The 21576-nt window shown below is 40.8% G+C and overlaps 1 protein-coding gene across 1 annotated transcript; it reads left to right on the top strand.

The window, feature by feature from the left end:
* The first annotated feature begins 12026 nt into the window (after window positions 1-12026).
* Window positions 12027-21558, top strand: il7r (interleukin 7 receptor). The gene is made up of 8 exons (XM_005947583.3): window positions 12027-12244; window positions 14366-14507; window positions 14593-14750; window positions 14954-15105; window positions 15679-15835; window positions 15915-16038; window positions 16117-16189; window positions 16874-21558. Exons 1-8 carry the CDS (start codon window positions 12157-12159, stop codon window positions 17273-17275), a joined length of 1296 nt encoding a protein of 431 aa, XP_005947645.1. The 5' UTR covers window positions 12027-12156; the 3' UTR covers window positions 17276-21558.
* Window positions 21559-21576: the final 18 nt, after the last annotated feature.

Raw genomic sequence — 21576 nt, 5'->3', positions numbered from 1 at the left:
GAGACATGTGAATCCTGGAGTTAAGAGTTATCTGTGGTTTAAACCTAATGAAGATATTTGTTAAATTCAGGATCAGAGAATTTACTATAAAATTCTGCAAAGAACTAAATGGGGAAAAAACACGACTATGAAAGTAATTTACTTTGGGAAATAGCTCAGTGTTGTAGTAAAGAAAAACGGAACATGCAGGAGAAAAATAAACTGATGGAGGTACAGACTAAATTAGATGATCTTTGTCTTGAGAAGGCCCAGGTTGCTTTTTAGATTGAGAGTCAAATGGACTGAGGCAGGTGAAAAAAAATCATCATATTTTAGTGAGCTGGAGAAAAGTAGACATCAGAGAAATGTAATTACAAGCCTACTGATAAATGGGACTGAATGCAAAGATTTCAGAGAGATTGAAGTCTTTACTTTCTATTCCAAGTTGTCCCAGAATATTCAGCTGATGCTGACGGGTTCTGTAATAAGATTCAGTCTCGTGCCGTGTATTGACATATTGACAAACCATTTAAATATTTGTGTGACTCTGAGCTTACAACTGAGGAATTGGATTCAGTGGTCATTAAAATGGCCTTAAACAAGTCTCCAGGGACAGATGGACTCACTGCCAATTTTTATCAGTTCTTCTGGAAGGACTTAAGAACCTTGCCATTTGGTGCGTTAAAAGGAGCTATAGAAAAGAAAGAACTGATGCCAAGTATGAAACAAGAGTTAATTACACAGATTCTGGTAAAAACAGAAGACTTTTAGACAATTTAAGACAATCACCTTACTAAACCCTGATTATAAGATCCTGTTAGGGGCTGTAGCTGAGAGGCTGAAGAAAGGCATCTCAAACATAATTAGTGAAAGACAGTCAGGTTTTTTGAAAGGAAGACTAATTGATAATATTAGGCTGCTTTTCTCCTTGATTACAGTGACATAATCCAAGAGAGGGGATACATCCTGTTTTGAGGTTTTTAAAAAAGCATTTGAGTCAATTGAACATAAGTTCATATTAAAAACCCTGCAGTCTTTTGGTTTTGGAGAAGAATTTATCAGTGTGAAAGGGATGCTATAATTCTATCAACAGCTCTGTTTTGCTGGAACATGGCACCTGTCAGAGGTTTGAGGTTACTAGAGGAATAAGGCAGGGCCGCAGCAGCTCACCACTTCTGTTTATCATGCTGAGCTCTTATCTATTCAGATTAAAAACAGTCACACTGACGGGTTAAATAGTATGGGTCAACTAATAATAATAAGTCAGCTGGCAGATGATACCAGATTGGACCAGATTCCTTTAGCCTTACAGGTGATCAACCACTTCTCCAAAGCTTCAGGTCAACAGCTGAATATAAAAACATGTGAGATACTAGCTCTGCATGAGTGTCCCTACGAGTTATAATACACTAGCTACAGCCATCCCAGTCCCTTTGAGATCAACGATTAAAGAAGATATTGTGCACTCTAAAATTTCTCCTGGACTGACACCGCTCTGCATAGCCGGTGCTGACTTTGTTGACAGCAGGTTTACAAACAAGGCGATCAGAAAGATGTTAATAAATTAAATCTATCCTAACCCGGTTAAAAGAAATTATATTCTAAAGAATTTGAGGCCATGAAGGTTAAGGCAACACAGAGATAGCATATTTCACTTCCCCTTCCCCCTAAAACAAAAGAGGTTAATTTTAAAGTCAAAAATGAGATTTATCCAACCAATGAATTCCTGAAATTTAACCTGGATGTGAACACATGTACATTCTGTGAAAATAACACTGAAAGTTTGGATCACTTGTTTTTCTATTATGAATCGCTGCGCTCCTTTTGGATTGAGATGTGGAGCTGGCCACAGTCCAGAGTCTTCTGTTACTACGTTTGACGGTAACTTTAGTTAAATTTGGGATGCAGGCAGACAACCCAAAATTAGATTTGGTAATTAGGATTGTCTTGTTACCTGGAAAAAGGTTTTAATTTTTTTGTTTTTGCAAGCGGTCTTTACGTGGTTTTTACAAAGCCATCAGTGGAAGGAAACCCCGACCTGGGATAAGTGGAATGACTGATATGTAAGTACAACTCCCCCAGTTTATTTTGCAAAAACAAATAAGTTTTAAAGTAGTTACGCAAATCGGAGCGTGGACGCACCTGTGGGCTCAAAAGGGTTAACAATAAAAACATCAGAACATTTATCCTCTACAGTCTTGCATTCAACAGGATAATACAAATACATCAGCTGTATTATTATCATAACATATAATAAAAACAGCAGCTTACAGATGCTTTTACTCTGGACATGAACTTTATTTATATAAAGGTGTTTTTCTTTTAAATCTCACAAGTTGTTAAATTGCCATGAGGTGGAGGAGGATGAGCGGGTTGACAAACCCTGGATTTTAACCACAGACTGTGAAGGAGAACTGAACACAGGCACCTTGACATCACTCATGGGAAGAAACAGTATAAAAATGCACTGAAAGCAGTTTGTTATATAAAGGTTTTTAGTTTTAAATGACGGACTTCCACTGAGTCCACTGAGTTCCTCTTTTCTACACTACCTTTGGTGGAGGTGATCTTTGAATAAGAAATTATTTTCAGTTTGAAGGAATGAAATTTTTTCATTTTTGGTCCTTTGACCAAGATTCAGGAAAACTGATTACTAAAGAAAACAAATCTGTATTATAATAGCACAGGTTTAGTGTTTAGAATTCAGGTTATTGTTTATTAAGACGTCACATGGTTGACATTCCTTGTGTCCTAATGGCAGGAGTAGCATGAAAAGAACGGAGGTTGTTCATGATTGGTTAAGTTTACACTAAAAGTAATTTACATGAAAATATCCTGAAGGTGGAAATTTGCATGTGAGTAATTCTTGGAGTTGATCTGAATCTAGAAATAATCTGAAATCATTAACAATTATTATTGTCATGGAAACAATTTTTTTCTATTTTGTAAGTAACATTGTTCAGCAAGAGCAATATGAGGCATTGGCAGCGCGTAGGCCTATGTTTTTCAGCGGTGACCCATCACCATGGCAACCAATAAAGTAGAGGTTTAAAAGAAACATCAGCGGCTGTATTTTAAGCCAAACTATGAGCTCTGTCTACACTTAACCAAGCAGTTTTTAATGAGAAATAATAGGAAGAATGAAAATCTGTGATGTGTGTGGTGGACTGTGGTCTCTGGTGGGAGAGATGAGACCAAACACATAGATCAAAGTTTATATCCAAGAAGATGAAACAATAGATAAGAAGTTGAGACTGTATCGTGAAATGCCCTGAGAGTGCACTGAAACCACAAACTCATGTGTGGACTCAGTTCGTGCTTGTAGTGGAGGCAAAAGCAGGAATGCAGTGTCAGGTGGATCTGGTTTGCCAGTTTCTCTGGAGGGAGGAACACATACCAGTGCATGAAATCCCCTTTCTGCTTTTTGTTTTCTTTTTCTTTTTGTAGTAATTTCACAGATAGAGTTTCGTTTCTCGGATCAGGAACTCGGAACAGTCTCGTTTTTTAGGCTTCAGTCAAACCCACAGGGGCTGATTCTGCAGGTATCTATGCTTTTGTAATCATCATTAACTTACTGTTTTCTAATTATCACTGAGTCTTGTAACATGCTAGCTTGCATTAGTTAATGTGTTACTGGAGTGACAGCTGCTGAAAATGGGCCTCTGCATACTTGTATATCTATTCCAGAAGCCTTGTTGAGAGGATGCGGTGTTGGACTGCTGCTGTTTTCAGTTTGTGGTTTTGTGTTGGTTTGCTTTATGGTACGTCTTATTTAATAAAATCATGTTCATTACTAAGGAGTTACACACGGTCAGCGTATCAGTGCACTGGGAGGAGCACTCGGGGCATTTACAGCTAAATCAGACCTCATGAAAAAGTTGATCGACTTTTAGTAAGAGCCTCCTGACAGACCTCTTTTGTCTGTCAGTCTGTGTGAATCATCAGTTATTTCAGTGTTTGTGGTGCAGAAACAGAAAGTTTCGTGCGGCCTTCAGCGCATCTCCCTGCAGCTGAATGAAACCTGCACCTGTACGCGAGCTCGTCCGGTCAGCATCCTCTGCCCAGCAAATCCTCCCAGTGACTCGGAGGAGTTTCACTGCACTCATGTTTCACTTCAGCTGCTTGTTGTTTTCAAAAGGATGAAGACAAATTATGAGGGAGGAAAAGGATGTGGTGACAAGTCATTTCTAAACAAGCCTAACCCTACCCTGTTTGCACAACGTGCAACACCTTTCTACAGAAATTCACTGTTAGCTGTGCACTCACACTCACGCTGACACGCACCGAAGTGATGAGGACGAAGAAAAAAAAGCAGTCGGGCTGAAAAAAGCACAAACAAGACACGAGGAGCAGCAGGAAGCAGCGTTTGTACCAAGGCTGTACGGAGGAGACATTCATGTGGCTGCTGTAGCCCCGGCTTCAAAGACTCACTCATTTTGGTGTGGCTTCACTCAAATTCAGCACCATGAGATTTTACACTGTGGTTTCATGTATGGGTGTAGGTGTAAAGACATAAATAGCTGTACGTTCTGTAGGTATATGTGGAGGCAGGTATGTGTATGTAAGGGAAAGACATCCTGAACGTGCAGTGTTTAGTGTCTCAGACCTGCAGTCAGTGACCTCCTCAGGGGCGCCTATACATGCAGGTGCCATCATTTCCACAGAAGCGCAGAGAAAACAGGCCTCAGAGGTTCGTGTCATCATTTCATTCATCAGAGCGACAGATTCACTGGTAGTTCAGTAAATGTTTGCGGGTAAAATGAAACTTTTCTACACTTCAAACTGTTTGTTTCCACTCTGGGCCTTTTTCAGTTTTTCATGAAACTTTATGAATCAGTCAGTTATTAGAGATGATTGGCGACCAACGTTTTTCACTTCAGAATAGGTAATACTGCCACGCTGGAGGGTTTTTTTTTTTATTACTTGAAACAGAAAAAAGAAAGCACCCAGCTTTAACTTTAACTTGTTTGTTCTTTACAGCTTTCACCCTCTCAGCAGTTCATGTTTCTGCATTTATCTGAAAGCTGCGGTTACTTCAGTAAAAACAATCTCAGAAAGCTTTAATGATCATGGAGGTTATATAAAATCTGATCAGTTTTATGACAGTGATCGGCCACGTGAGAACCTGGAACCAGATAAGATCATTTCTCCTCACTATTAATTTGATGTCTTTGTAAACTGCTGCTGATAACACTAGATGTTACAGTTAGGCCCTAATGGGACCCATTGCCAATGCTATGGGCCTGTGCTGGCCCACAGCATTGGCAGTGGGTGAACTGTGGAGCTGTTTGGGCAGGACAAAACAACATAGCCCATGTGTGCTCCAAGTGGGTGTCACCACACAGAACAGCTGTTTTGCCCTTTGGGACCCCATTTGGTGTGCTCACAGAAAACCCTTGTAGGACCCGTAGCAGTTTTGCCCTTTTGGAACACTATTAAGCAAGTCTATTGCTGTCCCACTATAGACTGCCCAAAGAAAACCCTGAATCCCATGATAGTTTTCTATGGACCGTGCATAGTGGCAAAACTGCTGACAGCTCATGCCCACTTTAGGGCCCAAATGTAATAAGTGTGGATTGTGCCCTTCTAGGCTGCACTGTATTTTCTAAAAAGACTAAAAAAAAACCTTTTTTCATCCCTCCTTTGAGAGCATGCTCCACAGTACAGTGGTTTATGTATTTGAATGTCAAACAAAGAATCCCTGGTCTGAGTTTGGAAGGGCAAATAAATTCAGTTTAAAGTACATCTGGTGTAAAAATCTGCCAAACCAACAATGTAGTAACCCCCTGTGAATAAGGGAGAGGCTAAAAGTAGCTTTTTCCCCCTTTTTGAGTAACATTATGGTCCACGCACCATACAAGCAAATGTTGGTCATGTACCTGAGCTGTGGGAACCAGATGGGCTCAGCGTCTGTGCAGCAGCATGAAATGTGGAGCACATCTGGGCTCTGCACCTGTGACAAAACAGAAAGATATTAGTATTATTTTCTTAAATTACGATTGCACACAAAGTCTAATCAGCAAAAAAAAATTACAAACATATCTAGGGGAACCGAATGTGCCCTACATTTCTCTACCTTTCTTGGCAATATGGGCCACAGTCAACTGCCCACGGTCCCCTCACATGGGCCCCTGAGTGTCGTCTTTGCTGTGACGGTATTTTGCTGTGGTAAGTTCATATATGAAAATAATCTGTGCAAGTATTATTTAAGTTCATCACCTCAATTTTTACACTTTAAAGATGAAAAAATCCATCTTTTAACATATTAAATAAAACAGTGAGGAACATATCTCACATCACTGACAGCTCAGGTTTTCATTTGTCTGTTAATGTTTACAACTGTACAGTTTAGACATGATAACTTCTTTATTACATGTTTATCCTCCACTTCGATGCAAACTGCACTCCAAGGTTAGATCAAAATGACAAAACACAAAGATTTTATTATAATTTTATTGAAGTTTCAGACACACTTTAATCAGCGGCAGTAATCATGTGTGCAAGCTGACATTTCCCGAAACATACGATCAGTTTTTATATCATTAGAATAAGATAAAGTCAAACTACAATAAACTGATAAGCTCATGTGTTTGTACTTCTGGGCTGTTAGATAAGCATGAAGAAAACAGGGTTATATGTCAGAACAAAGTACAGTTTATATTTAAGATGATTTTCAAAATAAATGTAATAAAGAAGGAAATAAAGTTGTTTAAATCAGAATCTGAACTGCTGTTTATAACACGATGTTGTACTGAGTTAAGTATGTTTTTAAATGTCTATAAAGGCAGTTTACTTCCTCATTTTATCTGTTAGGTGGACATACGTGTCTGTGACTTTCCATTTCTGTCATTTTACAAACAAAAACAGCTTTAAACTATTTAACGTTCGCAGTTGCATCATTTAGCTTTCAATCAACTCTGTTGTCCAGATGCTGATTTATTAAAAGTGATATTTTTCTATTACCGGTGAAATTTTGAATATGTGAGTGACATATATTAATACAAGTACAGCTAATCAGCACAGTGCGAATTCTCTAATTACTTTGCAGTTTTTTTCTTTTAACTAAAATTACGACTTTATATTATAGATTTATATTTAGTGTGTTGAAACAGTCATAAAAAGAAAACCATAATCTCATGTTAACTTAGGTTGAATCAGGGGCAGTTCAGTTTTACATTCAGTCACAGAGTAATTAGACTTATCAATGTGTACACATTTTAAATGGAGGCTGTTATCCTATATACTCATGTTTATATACATGCATACATACATATATATATAAAGTCACAGGTCAGAGGTCACGTGCCACCTGTAAAGGTAATCCCTGTGAGGATTAAAGACACAGGACACAGGCCGGCATAAAGGAGCAGTACGAATTAAACCAGGACTGTGGATCATGCAAAGCTGTTCTGTTGGAGGAAAGCAGAACAGCTTAACCTGAAGTTAAGCTTTCAGACCTGAAGCCATCTTTCACGTGTCATTGCTGTTGATGTTGTGTGGCAGAGCAGCAGCCTGACTGTGTACATCCTTATCTTCTTCGTATACACTCTCTATGTTGTGTTCGTGCGGGTGATGCAGAGTTCCCTCCTTCGCTGCTCCCAGTATCTTGAACCCCCCAGGATTCAGAACCACAACACTCAGCGTAAACAGGTGGCTCATCAGATTCCCATCAGCAACTCAGAGGGAGGCGACTGAACACATGAAACCACAGCTGAAGATGTTTTGCGATGCTGAGCGGAGATAGGAACCTCAGGCGTGTGGTTTGGTGGGGGCGGGGGAGAGCTTCTTCTCCCAGATAAGGTGCAGCAGAGAGAGCGCAGCACCGTCCTAAGACTGAAGACTTGTGCTCTTTCAGCACGGCAGCTTCCTTAAATCTTCACCTCCATGAACGTTGTGGAGGTGCAGGCAGCTGCTACTGCCCCGCCTTGTGTCGCTGCAGTCGAAGGATCGCACCATCTCCTTCTTCCTTCCATGATTTTCTCCAGGTTGCCTCCTAAAAGCCGAAAACTGCACGTTAACCACAGCTGCCACCCACAGATGCATTCGAAAGCTCGACGCCCCACCAACACCTCACCTTCGTACCCACCGGGTGTTATCTCCACCCACCACTGCCTCATGATACACAAATACAAATAGCATATAAACACAGTCAGTGCAACAAACTAGGAGCCAAATATCTGCTGAGAACCCAACACCAGTGGCCACAGCTAGCCTCATCTGAAGCTAGCCCATTTTTAGCCTAGCTGTTTATTATATATAATAAACAGCTAGGCTAAAAATGGGCTAGCTTGTACAAGTGCTGTATTCATGTTGTACAAGTGCTGTATTCATGTTGTATACAACATGAATACAGCACTTGTACACGTTAACTTAATGACAAAAAAGATGAAATAACATTAGCGTAACAGCTAACTATCTTTGCTAAATGAGCAGGTTCTCCCTCCCGTGGAGATTTTTAGAAGGCAGATGAATCCAGAAATCTTTAAAGGAAGTTAAAGTCTGATTTCTTCTCCTACATGTTCAGTTTTTAACATGTTCAGTGTTTGCTCTAATCATTGGTTGCGTCCGTTGAGCTGCACATTTCTCTGAGTCATACTCTCGTGTGCTCTGTCACCTCCTACCATACTTTCCCCCCTTAATAAATTCAAGTCAAACAGGGTAAAACCCCTGTTGGAGCCACCTTCCACCCAGCCTCACCCAGTCAGTAGTTCCCTGGTCTTGATTTAAGTTGTGTTTCCTTTTCATTGTGATAGTTTCTATCATCTTCTGCATAAAGTTGCATAGCTTGTGGCTTTGAGGTAATTTTTGCTTGTTGACAGGAGAGTAGGCACCCAAACAAAGGTGTCATGTTAACTGCAGGTCACCCCGTTGACAGCCATCCTCTCCTTCTCCATCACTGGCAGATGTGAGCGGATGTCAGAAACGTGGCTCACAGTTTTAACAAGCCCTGATAAAATAAAGTTTGTTGTTGTGGGATGGAAAAACGATCAAAGATTTTGATCAAATCAAACTACCAACAAACTGTATTTTTTCCTGTTGGGGCCACGGTCGCACCGCTGCCCTGGGAGGTTGTTTGAAGCTATGACAGTTTTCATGGCTCAGCGATGGAACAGCTGTGATTTTCCGTCTAGCGCACTTTTATTTTGTTGTTAAATACGCAAAACTGTGAAATACACTGAGTCTGAAGTGTTAGTTCAGTCAGAGTTGAGATCCATCATACATACATACATACATTTTCCCCGTTTGTATTTTGCTGCAATCAACATAATTTTCAAACTAAACTTATTTCAGTTTGAATGTTGTTTCATGCCGGCACCAGGATACTCGAGTCGTGAAAAAAGAGGAAACTGTTCTATCACAACACAAACCGTGACCTTGTTTCTGTTGTTGAGTGACTCGTTTAGGTGCCAAAACTTAACCAGGCAACGAACACAAGTGCAAGATTACATTTAGTGTTTCTCCGGCTCAGGGTTGAAGAGGTTTGTGAAGCGTCTTCTTTTTGCAGTTTGTGTCTTCGTTGCACAGTTGTCATCTCCCACCATGCCTGCAACTTTGTAACTTCAAACTGCAGATTTGCTGGTTGTTGTGGAGGTTAAACCCCGCTGGTGTTCCTTGAGCCTCTCTGAATAGTCATTAGTGTTGGATTTTTCCAGTTTTGTGCATTTTGAACCTCATGAGTTGTGCTGCTGAAGCCTTTGGAGGCTTAAAATAAACCAGTGCTGCTTCAAACTTTAACCCCTTTTCTCCTCCGACTGCGGTGTTTGTGCAGTTCCTGCTGCCTTCATACAGTCGACTCTACAGATTAGAGGTTGAGGCAGCAGGTATTGCACCACAGTTTTCCCAGCATGCCCTGTGTTGCGACCTGAAACATGCAGTGCGTCTGGCCCTGTAGCTGAGAAGGAAACAGAGCAAACCACGCTGAGGCTGCGGGCTGCAGAGAAACTAAATACTCATTTAGGGAAACAGAGAAGTTGTTGGTGTGAGGGGAATGAAGCAAAACTGCAAACTGACAGAAATCTGAACTCCTGACGTCAAAGCTGATGTCTTTATTTTTTCTGTGAATAATGGCGCATTAACATATGACCAAGTTCGGGGTGATCGGCGACCTTGCCTCTGAATTTGAAGATCGTAGTAAACTAAAACAGATGCTGGCCTCATTTGAAAACAAACCAGAGTAGACAGGAAGTGGTTTGTAGGTTACTGGTTAGACTTTCAGCTCCATGGTTGCTGTTTGGCAAAGGTTCGCTCAGAGCTGCACAAACTTCACCCTCTCACAAGCCTGGAAAACAACAGGTCTGCGCACAAAGATGGCTAGAAAAGATAAAAAGTGTACAGTCTGGTCACAGCAGAGAGAACATTTCCCACAGACTGATAACTGCTATTTTTACCTTCTGGCTCTTTACATCCGGCGCGTTGAGTTTATTTATACAGCAGATACGTTTATAGTCTGTGCAGCTTTTGTCAGCTCTAACTCTGGACGAATAACAAACCCCCAAAACAAACCTTAGACACAAAGCTCCACATTACCTCACCACTATCGAAAGAATTCCTGTTTTCACTCTTTTCCGCCTCCCAGGACACTCAAGTTTGACACTCTGAACATTTGATTTGAAGTCAATATACAACATAACACAAACACTTGTGCCATACCGTGTCCATCCCCCTGCCCGTGGCACACCTGTATAGAGTTGCTGATGTTTTGGTTTAAAGGTGAACACGAACTCTAAAAGCAGCAAAAATGCATCCATCTCTGCTGTTATTCTCTTGCCAACACAACAAAAACAGTGACCTGGAATCATCACCGAGCTGCTGCAGCATCTGTCTGACCCCAGATCAGCTCCATCGCTCATTAAATCACGAGTGAGTCTGAATGTTCAAGACTTAACTTCAGCGTTGCTCATTTCTTCATGTTTTTGGGGCAAGTCTCAGCCCTCTGCGGAGGAATGTTTTATGTCTGTCAGTCAGTGAGATCACACATGAACAGGTAGGATGGATTTCATGAACCTGGCCACAGTTCTGGTTGTATGACTTTATGGGGACTTTCTGAGGGCAGGCTTGTAGGTGGGGAGTGATTTGGGAGGGGGGGGGTCTGCTCAGGGGGTCTTTAGATGACTAAAGTTGGCATGTGTGAATGTAACCAGAGGGAAACGTGGTTTAAATATATGCTAAGAATGTATTAATAACTTTCACCATAATGAGCTTGTGAAGAAGAAGCTGTTTTCCTCCATCAGCGACTTTGAGCACTTTTTTCACACCTTCATCTCAGGCGGTGTGGTCGCTGCTCGGGTGTCAGTCTGTGGTTACTTTCAGGACTGCAGCTGGTCCAAACACTGCTTCTTCACCTCCAGTCACTTTTAGAGTTCTCTGCTTGTTTTCCAGTCATTACTCTGCACCCGCTCATTGCTCTGCTCTCTGAACTTGCACGCTCCCACAGATGTCAGAGGTCTGATGGGGCGACGGTTCTGATCGAGGTCCAGGTTAAAACATCAGCTTGTCACTGTTTCTGTTCTTAAACTGTGGAGGGACCGAGTCTCTACAGATCAGCATACTTTTACACCAGACTGAGCACTGATTGTTTATTGTATTTTTTTCCTTGTGTTTTTTTTTATAATGTTTTTTTAAGCTTTTTATTATGCTATTAGTTGTTTGATGTTGTCTGGTTTGTTTGTTGTTTTTTGTGATGTTTGTTGATTGATCTAAGATGATTTTCTCCTGTCCGAGACAATAAAGTAAAGGAATATTTAATTGATCTGCGGCTTTTTATTTTACATTTGCTCAAAAATAAATGAACTCAAACATGTTTGCTCTAAATGTGTCTATGTGGGCTTAATTTCATTTGGTGTCAAAAAATGTTGTTGTGTCCATGTGACTGAGCCCTGAACGTTCCTAATAATCTGTCATCTGAGAGTTAACTGTCCGTCAGCCTTCTAACCACACAGACCCCGCAGTCTCCAAATCAAGGATGTTTTCTGATTTACAGAGCGTCCTGTAAGACCTCAACTACCCAGCATCGCCCCCGCCTCCTCCTCCTCCTCCTTCCTCTGCAGACTAGCCACTCCCCCTTCCTCTCTCCCAGCCTGCTGACGAGAAAAGCTCTCAGCTGGTGTGACGGCGGGTTATGAAAGAGCAGAGCGGCAGGTGAGCGTGTGTGCAGCTGGACGGAGACTCGGTGATGAGATGCAGTTCGGCTGGAGGATCGCCGTGATGCTGCTGCTGCTGCCAGCTGTGTGTGAGGCTCAGAGCGGAGATGGAGACCCCGACATGGGTAAGAAGATTTTAAAACATGCGGTTAGCACAGGAATGTTGGGGGTGATTCTTTTACATTAGTATCTTTCACGGAAATACAAATACAGAAAAATATTAGAAAATGTAAAGTTTGGATCTTTGATGGGGGCTATATTTGCAGCACATATTATCTGAGATGAATTATTGCACCTGTGGAGCACTTACCTGAGCATAATGGCTCAAAATTAAAAAGCTTCATGAAGAGACTCTTTAAAATCCTTAAATGACTTTGCGCTCAAGTGTGGTTACCGTTAATTTCGAAGAAGCGTGAACAATTTGTATCTCTTAAGACAAAAACAAATGAATAATCATCATTTCAGGAGTTTTATGAGACACTCACTTCAGCTTTGGGGCACAAATTCGGAAGAAAAATGAGACACCTGTTAAGTCCCATCATCAGCTTTCGATATCCGGGATTGATTTAATAATCAGCCTTCTCGTGCACATCGGCTCGTAGGCACAAACAAAATCAGAAGCAGTGATGTTATCAGCGTGACAGTTGGGAGTAAACACAGCTTCGTCTCTGTGCTCGTGGGGCTCCGCTGATGCTCTGCTTTTTGTTCCATCAGAGCTTCACTCGGTTCAGTTTCTGCACCGCGGTGGACTGGATCAGGTGCTTAAAATTCCTCCTGTGGTTAAATCTTCACACATAGCTGACAGTTTAGAGGTCCTGCTTAGTGCATGCAGTTTTAGTGTACTGGCAACACCCTACGTAAGCCATCCATTTAGCAGTAAAAACACATAAAAGCAGTTTATAATAAGCAATGGTATGAATAAAGTTAAATGCACGTATTTAAGGTGAGCAAGGACACTGTTCGGCGTTCAGGCAGTTAATGCGAAGTAAAGCAGTGACTATAAATAACTGCAAAGTCAGGAAGAAAAGTTGTGGTTATTTTAACAACTTGTATAACACGATTTAATCATGCTGGCAGCTTCAAAGTGTTGTGGTCTTGAACATGGTTGTAAGGTCAACATGTCAAGTCACTGGTAAGATTTTGTCATGCAGCATATTGTGTTTGGTAAACAGAGACATCTACAGCCTCAGCGTTTTCTCATTTCTCGCGACCCAGTTTAACGTCCTGGGGTTGCCAGAGTGAGGGCGGAGGGTCTGGAGCCTAACCTAGCTTTCATAGTGTGAGAGGCTGCTACAGGTAGTCAGTGCTAACCTCTGCACCCCCCCCCCCCTGCTTAAACGCTTCCAATTAGTCTTATAATTAAAAACTGAAGAAAATTCGGTATTCATTTTTATGCAGATGATGCACAGTCAGTTTTCCTTCAACGAGTTACTACAGAATAATTATTTTTGTGTTGCATCCCTAAAATCAAAGAGAATTAGTTATTTATACTGTGACAAATTGGAATAAAAATGTTCTCAAAGCACTTCATACTGTAGTGACAGGCAGCTGCAGAGGCAGGGTTTCAAAATTATGCTGATGATGCAGTTATCTGCGTATCAGGAGGGACTCCAGTGTGCTGTTGAGTTATGTGATGGTTTCTCAGTAACCTCTGATTAGAAAGAAATCAATTCAGCAATTTGGATATAGTCTATCACACCTTTCATGCTATGTCACTGTTTGGGTTAAACAAGTCAGCAATAAATAGTGTTCATGATGTAAGATATTGGACCAGAAGATAATAAACTGGCATCACCATGAAATTCAAAGTTTTACATTTTCATAAATTAAATCACCCACAATCTACTTAACCACAGGAACAGTCAGTGGGGCTTTGAACAAGCAAAACAACATTTATTTAGTCTTTTTTCACTCTTAAAGATCTGAAACACTCAGAGATAAAAGCATAAACTGGTGTTAATGATAAAGACAAATATTTGATCAGTGACATGGAAGTTTTTTGATGTAGTTTGCATTTATTTCACTGCTGTTTCCCTTCCTGATTGTTTTCATGTCTGTGTTGGCATGTTGTATGTAAAGCTTAATCTTAAATCAGCTTAAGGCACATGGGCTGCAAATCAGCCGTGGTTAGACATCTTTGGTAGTATATGATATATATACTGCTAACTGACAGAAAAAAAAGGTTAAAAGACAAGAGTGTAACACTCAAAAAGTGGAGAAATGTCTGAAAGTGTTTTTCATCTCAGAGCCCAGAATCAGCTGCACGTCTCACATCATGATGAAAAGATGCAATTTGACCTGCAAGCTGCTTGAAGGCAGAAATGATGACGAGGATGATGAAGAGGGTGGAGGTGATGGAGGCGACAGCATTGAGAGGATGACCCTGTGGTAAACCTTTGATATAACGTTCAGTACTGTGCTGCATGTCAGAGGAAATTCAGATACTGATGCAGGTCACTGCTCTTCTGTTCAGCTACCTTCATTATGACAGCAACGTAATGGTGAAGTGCATGGAGACATACAGTGATACATTCAGCTCCCCAGACCTGAAGCCCTTGTCAGAACTCAGGCTGACCGTCCACTTAAAGAGTGGCGGCAGGATTTCACAAAAACTCTACCTGAAGAACATAGGTAAACATGTCATCTGGTTACATTTTCAGACTTTACAAATGCTTCTAAACATCAGTAGCTGCCTGGTGAAGAGTCACCACTGCACTGCCTGTCAGACTTCATGTTCATTTCCTTTTTTCCAGTATAGAAATGTAAAAGTCTTGAATTCTGCATGCCCAAAGCTGCTATCATTGCTGTCCTCTCTCTGTGTGCTGTCCCTGCAGTTAAACCAATGAGTCCTCAGGTGTTTAACATCACCTTCCAAGAAGAGTCTAACGAGGCTAAGATTTGGATTCAGATCCCGTACCAAAAAGACTACCTGAAAGTGAAGAACCAGGAATTCCAGTTTCAGATCGAGACAGCTGGGGAAATCATGGTACAGTGATCTAAAAAGTATAGCTCAGAAGTGCAATCTCACATTCTACTTCAAGACTTTCAGGTTTTCGCTATAACATCAGACATAGTTTCTCCTAGAGAGACTCTTGTATTGTGGGTTGTTTTTTATGTTAAACAATCTAATGAGTAAATCTTTCAGTGTTTGGTTTGCCCAGTAGTAGTCTCTGAAGTTCCTGTGATATTAACTGTAATGCAGACAAATCTGAGAGCATCGTCTTACCTTTTCTCTGGTAGAAAGCACCTGGTTCCAATCGAGGTCAAATTGATTTCCACAGTTTCTCACACAATGATAAATTTTAAGCACTCTCCTGATAATTTAATGGTTCCAATCACCAGTTTTAAACCTTATTGTGTAAAATATGTTGTTTCTTTTGAAAACTGTAGTCCCAGTAGAGTCAAAAGGGACCAGCGCTACATTACAGGTCATCTGGAATTTAATACTTGTCCTATCTTGTATGAGGACGTGCTTCAACATAAAAAGACTGTTTTACATCAACAATATCATACAATGTTTTGCAATGACTGAAATGTTTTCTTTTCTCTCTGACCACAGATTCAGAACACCTCATCCCAGGACTTCATAAATATCAACATGGGATACCTTAAAAAAGGCTCAAAGTATTATGTCAAAGTGCGGGCGCGAACACTCCCAAAGATTTTTCAGGGCACGTGGAGTGAGTGGAGTGAAACATTCACTTTCCTTACCCCTGGTAAGAACAATAGTCCTGCTGCACAACCTTTTTTAAACACTGATATCAGTAATGATCTGTGTTGTTCTCCTTCCTGAAGAAAACCTCCAGAAGCAGACCAGTGGAGTACAGGTGGAACCGTACCAAGTCAGAGTGTGTCTGGTCTCTCTGCTGATGGTGACCTTTAGTATCATCATCATCATCATCATCCTCTGGAAAAACAAGTATGACGTCTACTTTCTGTCAGAAAAATCTGAGTAGTGAGTTCCCTTCACTAAGTTTCTTTCCTTTTTATTCCACAGGATATTTACCTACATGTGGCCAAGCATCCCGCATCCTAAACAGACTCTGGTGCAGATCTGCAAGCCAAACAATGTGAGTTATTCTACTGTCAGATAAAAAATAAAAACACTGCAAAGCAACATCAGGTCACGTGTGAGCGACAGGACCAGTTGTAGAAATCACAACACAAAATCTTACTTGGATGAGATTTCAGGTGGTGGTACCCCTACCAAAGAGCAATTGTAGTCAAAACTGTGGCATCAACATAGTAACATAAACATTCATATTGATGATACTTTTTTATTGACCAACTTGCTGAGCTATGCTGAGCACATCAGCTTATAAACACAGTTTGTAAAACCTCAAGCATTGCTTTGTTTGATGTGACACCAGGATTTTACAGCACAGTGAGCGGTGCATCGGTTGTACTGATTAATGCTGACATTGCACTCTTGACCTCTCTGGTACAAAAGATATCAAACAGGCACTACAGGTTCATGAAACTCATTTTGACATGAATCTTTGGAACTTTCAGTTTGACTAATAAGAAACACAAACATTAGCTGTCTGCAGCAGACATTTAACTAACTGTGTGAAATTCTGGCGTGCCTCTGCACAGCCCGTTGGTTTTTGCTGTTTAACATTGTGATGAGGTTTTTTTAGAGGTACTAGGGCAGTTAGAACCAGTGTATTTACTTGTAATTGTTAAGACAAAGAACATGACAAAGGAGCTTTTGATTGGCTGTAGACAAATATGATGTCATTCTGGTTTTGCAGCCTCTGTTGCTGACCTTCAGACCTGAGGTGCTCAGTGATCTCAAAGTCTACCCCGTGGAGACGACAGCGCGTGAGGAAACAGAGCCTGCGATCAGTCCTGCATCTGCTGCTGCTTACAGCACTCAGTCGAGTGAACCCTGCTCCACCCAGAGCTTAGATTGCAGGAGTACTGCCAGCGCCAGCACCGAGGAGCTGGAGCTCTCTGCCTTGTTGAGCAGGAGCTCGTCTGAAGCCGAGGACAGCCTGTCGAGCTGCAGTCCTTCCCCCATCGACATCCTCCAGCTTGGGGAAAGACCCGAGCAGCCTGAGCAACAATTTGAAGTCAATGACTTTGAGGTGTTTGGAGCAAATCGACAGGAGGAGGCTTACGTCACCATGTCCAGTTTCTATAAGATCAAGTAGGTGATGCAGTGGTGAGCAAACAGGATCAGAGACTGTACTTATCAAACTTCAGGATGCTCTAAAGCAAAGGGCATCCAACTTCACGAGGTCTTCAGAGCAAAGTGAAAGAACAGAAAGACAAACATGCTGCCTTTTTGTCCGGATGTGCCTATCTCCCACTTACATTTCACCTGGATTTCAATGATGCTGGACCTCTGTCCAGAGAACGAGACATCAGGCATTCATTACCAAAAGAAAAATCACTGAATGGAGTGCTCAAGTTTGGTTCACTTTACAGAAATCAAGCTTTTACTGGTGAAGTATCTCATCTGGATTCCCATTTGCGCATAAACCTAAGAGGATAAATTCTTTTAGGTTTTGTCATCTATTGACATTTATTTTAACTCCATCTTGGAGTTCTGTAGCAAATATACACAAGAATTACTCAGTTGATGTATTTACTGATGATAATTATATATTGATGTAATTACTCTATGACGTTTGGTTCAGATGTTCCCATCAGGATGAACAGTGATAACATTTAGTAATTTCACACCATCCTCAGTTCATTATGTTACACATCCATCACTTTGTCTCTGCTACACTCTGAGTTTAGCAGAGTTTTTTAAGTGTAGCAGCCTCAACAAGCTGCTAACATGAGTGGAGACTCTTATTCCCCATTGCCACTAACATGGAATGGGTTCTTTTTCTGATTCATGAACATATTTTTGCATCTTTTGCACCAGCATTTTAACCCAAAATAAATCGTCTCATCTTTGTATAGAAGCTGGCTCCCAGCTGGGACTTAAGAAAAAGGTTTTGAAGTGCTAGCCGTGATAGGATTAGTGGGAGTGTCACATTTTACAGGCTGTAAAGCGAGAATAGACAGCATGACAACATTTGGTATTTGGTGACAGGGTGAAGAAAAATTCCCTTTTCATAAGAGAAAGCCTCAGCAGAATCAGGCTCATGTGCCGCCATCTGCTGTGACTGGTTGGGGGTGAGGGGAGTCTCCATCATTGACTTGTTAAAAAAAAAAAAATCACCAACGTGTAAATTTGTCCTCACTTTGGTGTTTCTCTCGCTTCCTGTGTCATTTTCTTGGACAGTCAGCCATCAACAGGCTTGCTAAGAAAAAAATAACAGAAAAAGGAAAAAAACGTTTTTATGCAGTGGAGCTGCTCACAGCTCATATTCAAAGACAGCAAAACACAGCCTGTGGTTAATTTTTGTGACTCATAAACCAAAAAACATTTGAGACAACTAAAGTAACGATGTGTTACACGTTATTCTAACAATATGAACTTAGCTCTGCTCCTTTATAATCGGGTTTATTTTAATATGTTTAGTCACTGCTGTTATTTTTAAAGTGATAAATTGGCTGTTATTCTTGTGCTTGTACCAGCAGATTTTTTTTTAGCTTTAATCTTTCACTTGAACCCAAAATGTAGCTTTGAGTAGAGCAGGCTGTTGACCTGCAGCTCTGAAATACAGGATTTATTTTGTTGCTTTGAGGCCAAGTGTGTTTTCATGTTTTTACTGACACACCTCCACATGTAGTCATTTGTCATTGGAGGAATCATATATACCTGTGTTTTTGCCTGTTTTACTACATAGCATAGAATAGTGGTTTTCAGATAAAACTACCTTCCAGGCATCCCAGCGTCTAAGTGATCACTTTATCTTTTAACTCAGCATTATGGATCGTGTTGGCTGCCTGGGAGGTGGTGAACAGCTTCAGTTGACAGATGAGAGAGAAATGAAAGTTTCTTTGATAGTTAAGAGTGTGGCTCATCTAAAGAAACCCTTTAAACCCCCAAAGTACATCTATATTGACCCAGTGTACTACCTAAATGACCAAAACACCCAACTGAATGAGCCTTCAAAGCACCTAACTGGTTGCTAGATCAAAGCTCCTACTTTATCCATCTAAAGGGCCACAAGAAATAACAAAAATATTACTAGAAGCTCATACTGGAGGCCATTAAAACCACATAAAACATCCCTGATACCTCCTGTGTAACCACGATCCCTGTAAATGAACCTGAGTACGTTCTCAGTGTCCAAAAGGAGCCACTACAATTAAACAAGGAACCACAAAGAGACCTATACAGAAGAACCACCTAAACAATCTGTGGAACATTGTTAATGGTTAAAAGGGCCTGTAAGATCTCTACAACCTAAACCTTGAGTCCTTGAGTCACATGACCACAACCTGAAGAACTCTTGGGACCTGCTTTTTATTCTCCAGGTCTTGTAGAAATGAATTTAATTAAACTTCAGCTTATGGATTTACTCATAAATTCTCAGTGCTCCATCTCACAAAAACTAGTCTGGTATAAGAAGACCTGTTTATCAGATTTTTCAATTTTTCACCATCTGTATTTTATTTTTTTCTCATTCCTCAACCAAAAAAAATCGAACAACACCAGTGAGGTCATTTAAAGCTGCTTGTATCTAAACTCATCTGCACTTAAACTGTTTGGGAACTGAAACTCATGCTGCAGCGTTCACCATGCATATCAAACAGGATCACATGTAAAGCCTCCTAAAGCTCATCTGAATCATAGTACAGCACTCAAAGCTTTGGGGTTACTTAGAAATTACCATGTTTTTGAAGGAAAAGCTAATTTGCTTTAATTTACAGTTAAGTGAACATAAATATTAACTAACTGAATCATTAAACAGATTTTTTTTATTGGAATATCTACATCAGAGGCAAGCAGTGCAGGTTTATCACATTAAAAGGCTGACTCATTGTTGGAAAAACCGTTCAATCATGTGGGTAAAGGTGCTGTACTACTTAAGTAGTTACACACTGGCAATCTCCTCACATCCTCAGGCCACTAGGGAAAAATGTGCATATTCACTTGTTTGGCAAGTGGTTGCTAGCTGTTGCTGGGTGAAATCAATTGCATGGTTGCTTTGGTCACTAGCAGGCTGCCACGGTCGCCTGCAGGTTGCATGGAAGACACCGACTTGTCTGCAAACACTCTCCAACTGCTTTCTGAGTGGAAATGAAACTGAAGTCTGACACAAACTGCAAACGGAGAATGTTTGAATTCAGAGTAAAAGTTGTGCCTCAATCAACATGATTCAAAAGGCAAAACTTTTATTTTGAAGGGAAACTTGCGCTGTTTCCAGTTTGTGTCTGACTTTTTTACAGTTTTACTTCTACTCGGCAAGTAGTTAGTAAATGTTTGCAGAGAAGTCGGCACCCTCCATGGAAACTGAGGCGGCCGCGATAATCTGCAAGTGACCAAAGCCACAGTCACAATCAGCAACCTTCAGCAGCTGCTCACCAACCGGGCAGGAAATACACATTTTTCCCGAGCAGCCGCTGGTTGACAGTGAGTAACTCACTGGTCTCTAGGCCTGTATGACTGTGGCTTTAGTTTCACAGCAACTGCCAGCAACCAACAGCAACCACTTGCCAGCCGGCTGGGGAATACACCTTTTTCTCCTAGCAACCTGTGGTTGCTGGGGGCCTGCCACCAACCGGTCTTAGCAGTGCTCTCTTGAGAGTAATACACACCAGTGTTATTTGGTTTGTTTTCATCACCTTCATTTCTTAGAACACGAACACAGCCTGAACACATTCTTCTTTTGGCCATTTTAAAGCTTCACATCTACACAGAAATGCTCCAGAGATGCAACTAGTCAGATTTAGTACATCTATAATCAGTATAGCAGTTTTTAGGTGTGCCATCGTGGTGGGAAAAGGTTTTTCTAATAATCAATAAGCCTCTTAATATTATAAAACTCCTTTAGAGAACATCATGTGCCATTAGAACACAGATGATTGCTTAAAATGGGCCTCTTTACACATACATAGATATTCCATAAAAAGAATGATTAGTTAGATAGAAATTACACAATTAATCAGTATTTCTACTTTAACATCCATTTATGACTCTCTCAATCAGCTTTTCTTCCTGAAAACATGACGTTTCAAAGTGATCTCCAACTTCTGAGCAGTCGTGTACGTCATGTCCACGCAAGCTCAGCTGTCTGTAGGCAGGTTGTGGATGCGTTGCTGTAGCAACTGTTTCTGTTTGTAGTCATGGAGATGCTAAACCCAATGCTGCTGCTTCAATATCTGACACAACCGACCTCACAATGGCTGAAACAAAAACAGGAATGTACGCTTTATACTCAGAAACAAGAAGTCTGTAATCTGTACTAAATACAACGTACATACTTTATGGAAATGTCTAAATGTACTCGTGTTGATGTAACGTGGAATTGTTTTTATTTAATCACAATGCATATCAGTGTATATAGTAATAAAGTGGAAAATGAAATCCTGCTGTTTCACTGTG

Source organism: Haplochromis burtoni, unplaced genomic scaffold, assembly GCF_018398535.1.
Source record: "Haplochromis burtoni strain Fernald_Lab_line unplaced genomic scaffold, NCSU_Asbu1 Contig_528, whole genome shotgun sequence".
Taxonomy (NCBI): Eukaryota; Metazoa; Chordata; class Actinopteri; order Cichliformes; family Cichlidae; genus Haplochromis; species Haplochromis burtoni.
Note: the sequence above shows the minus strand (reverse complement) of the source record. Positions and strands in the feature narration are given on the sequence as shown.

Bases quoted from the DNA above. Each gene is read 5' to 3' on its own strand.
- il7r (XM_005947583.3), top strand. From the start codon at position 12,157: ATGCAGTTCGGCTGGAGGATCGCCGTGATGCTGCTGCTGCTGCCAGCT. The intron at 14,508-14,592 runs GTAAACCTTTGA...TCTTCTGTTCAG, and splicing joins ATTGAGAGGATGACCCTGTG to CTACCTTCATTATGACAGCA. The intron at 15,106-15,678 runs GTACAGTGATCT...CTCTGACCACAG, and splicing joins AGACAGCTGGGGAAATCATG to ATTCAGAACACCTCATCCCA.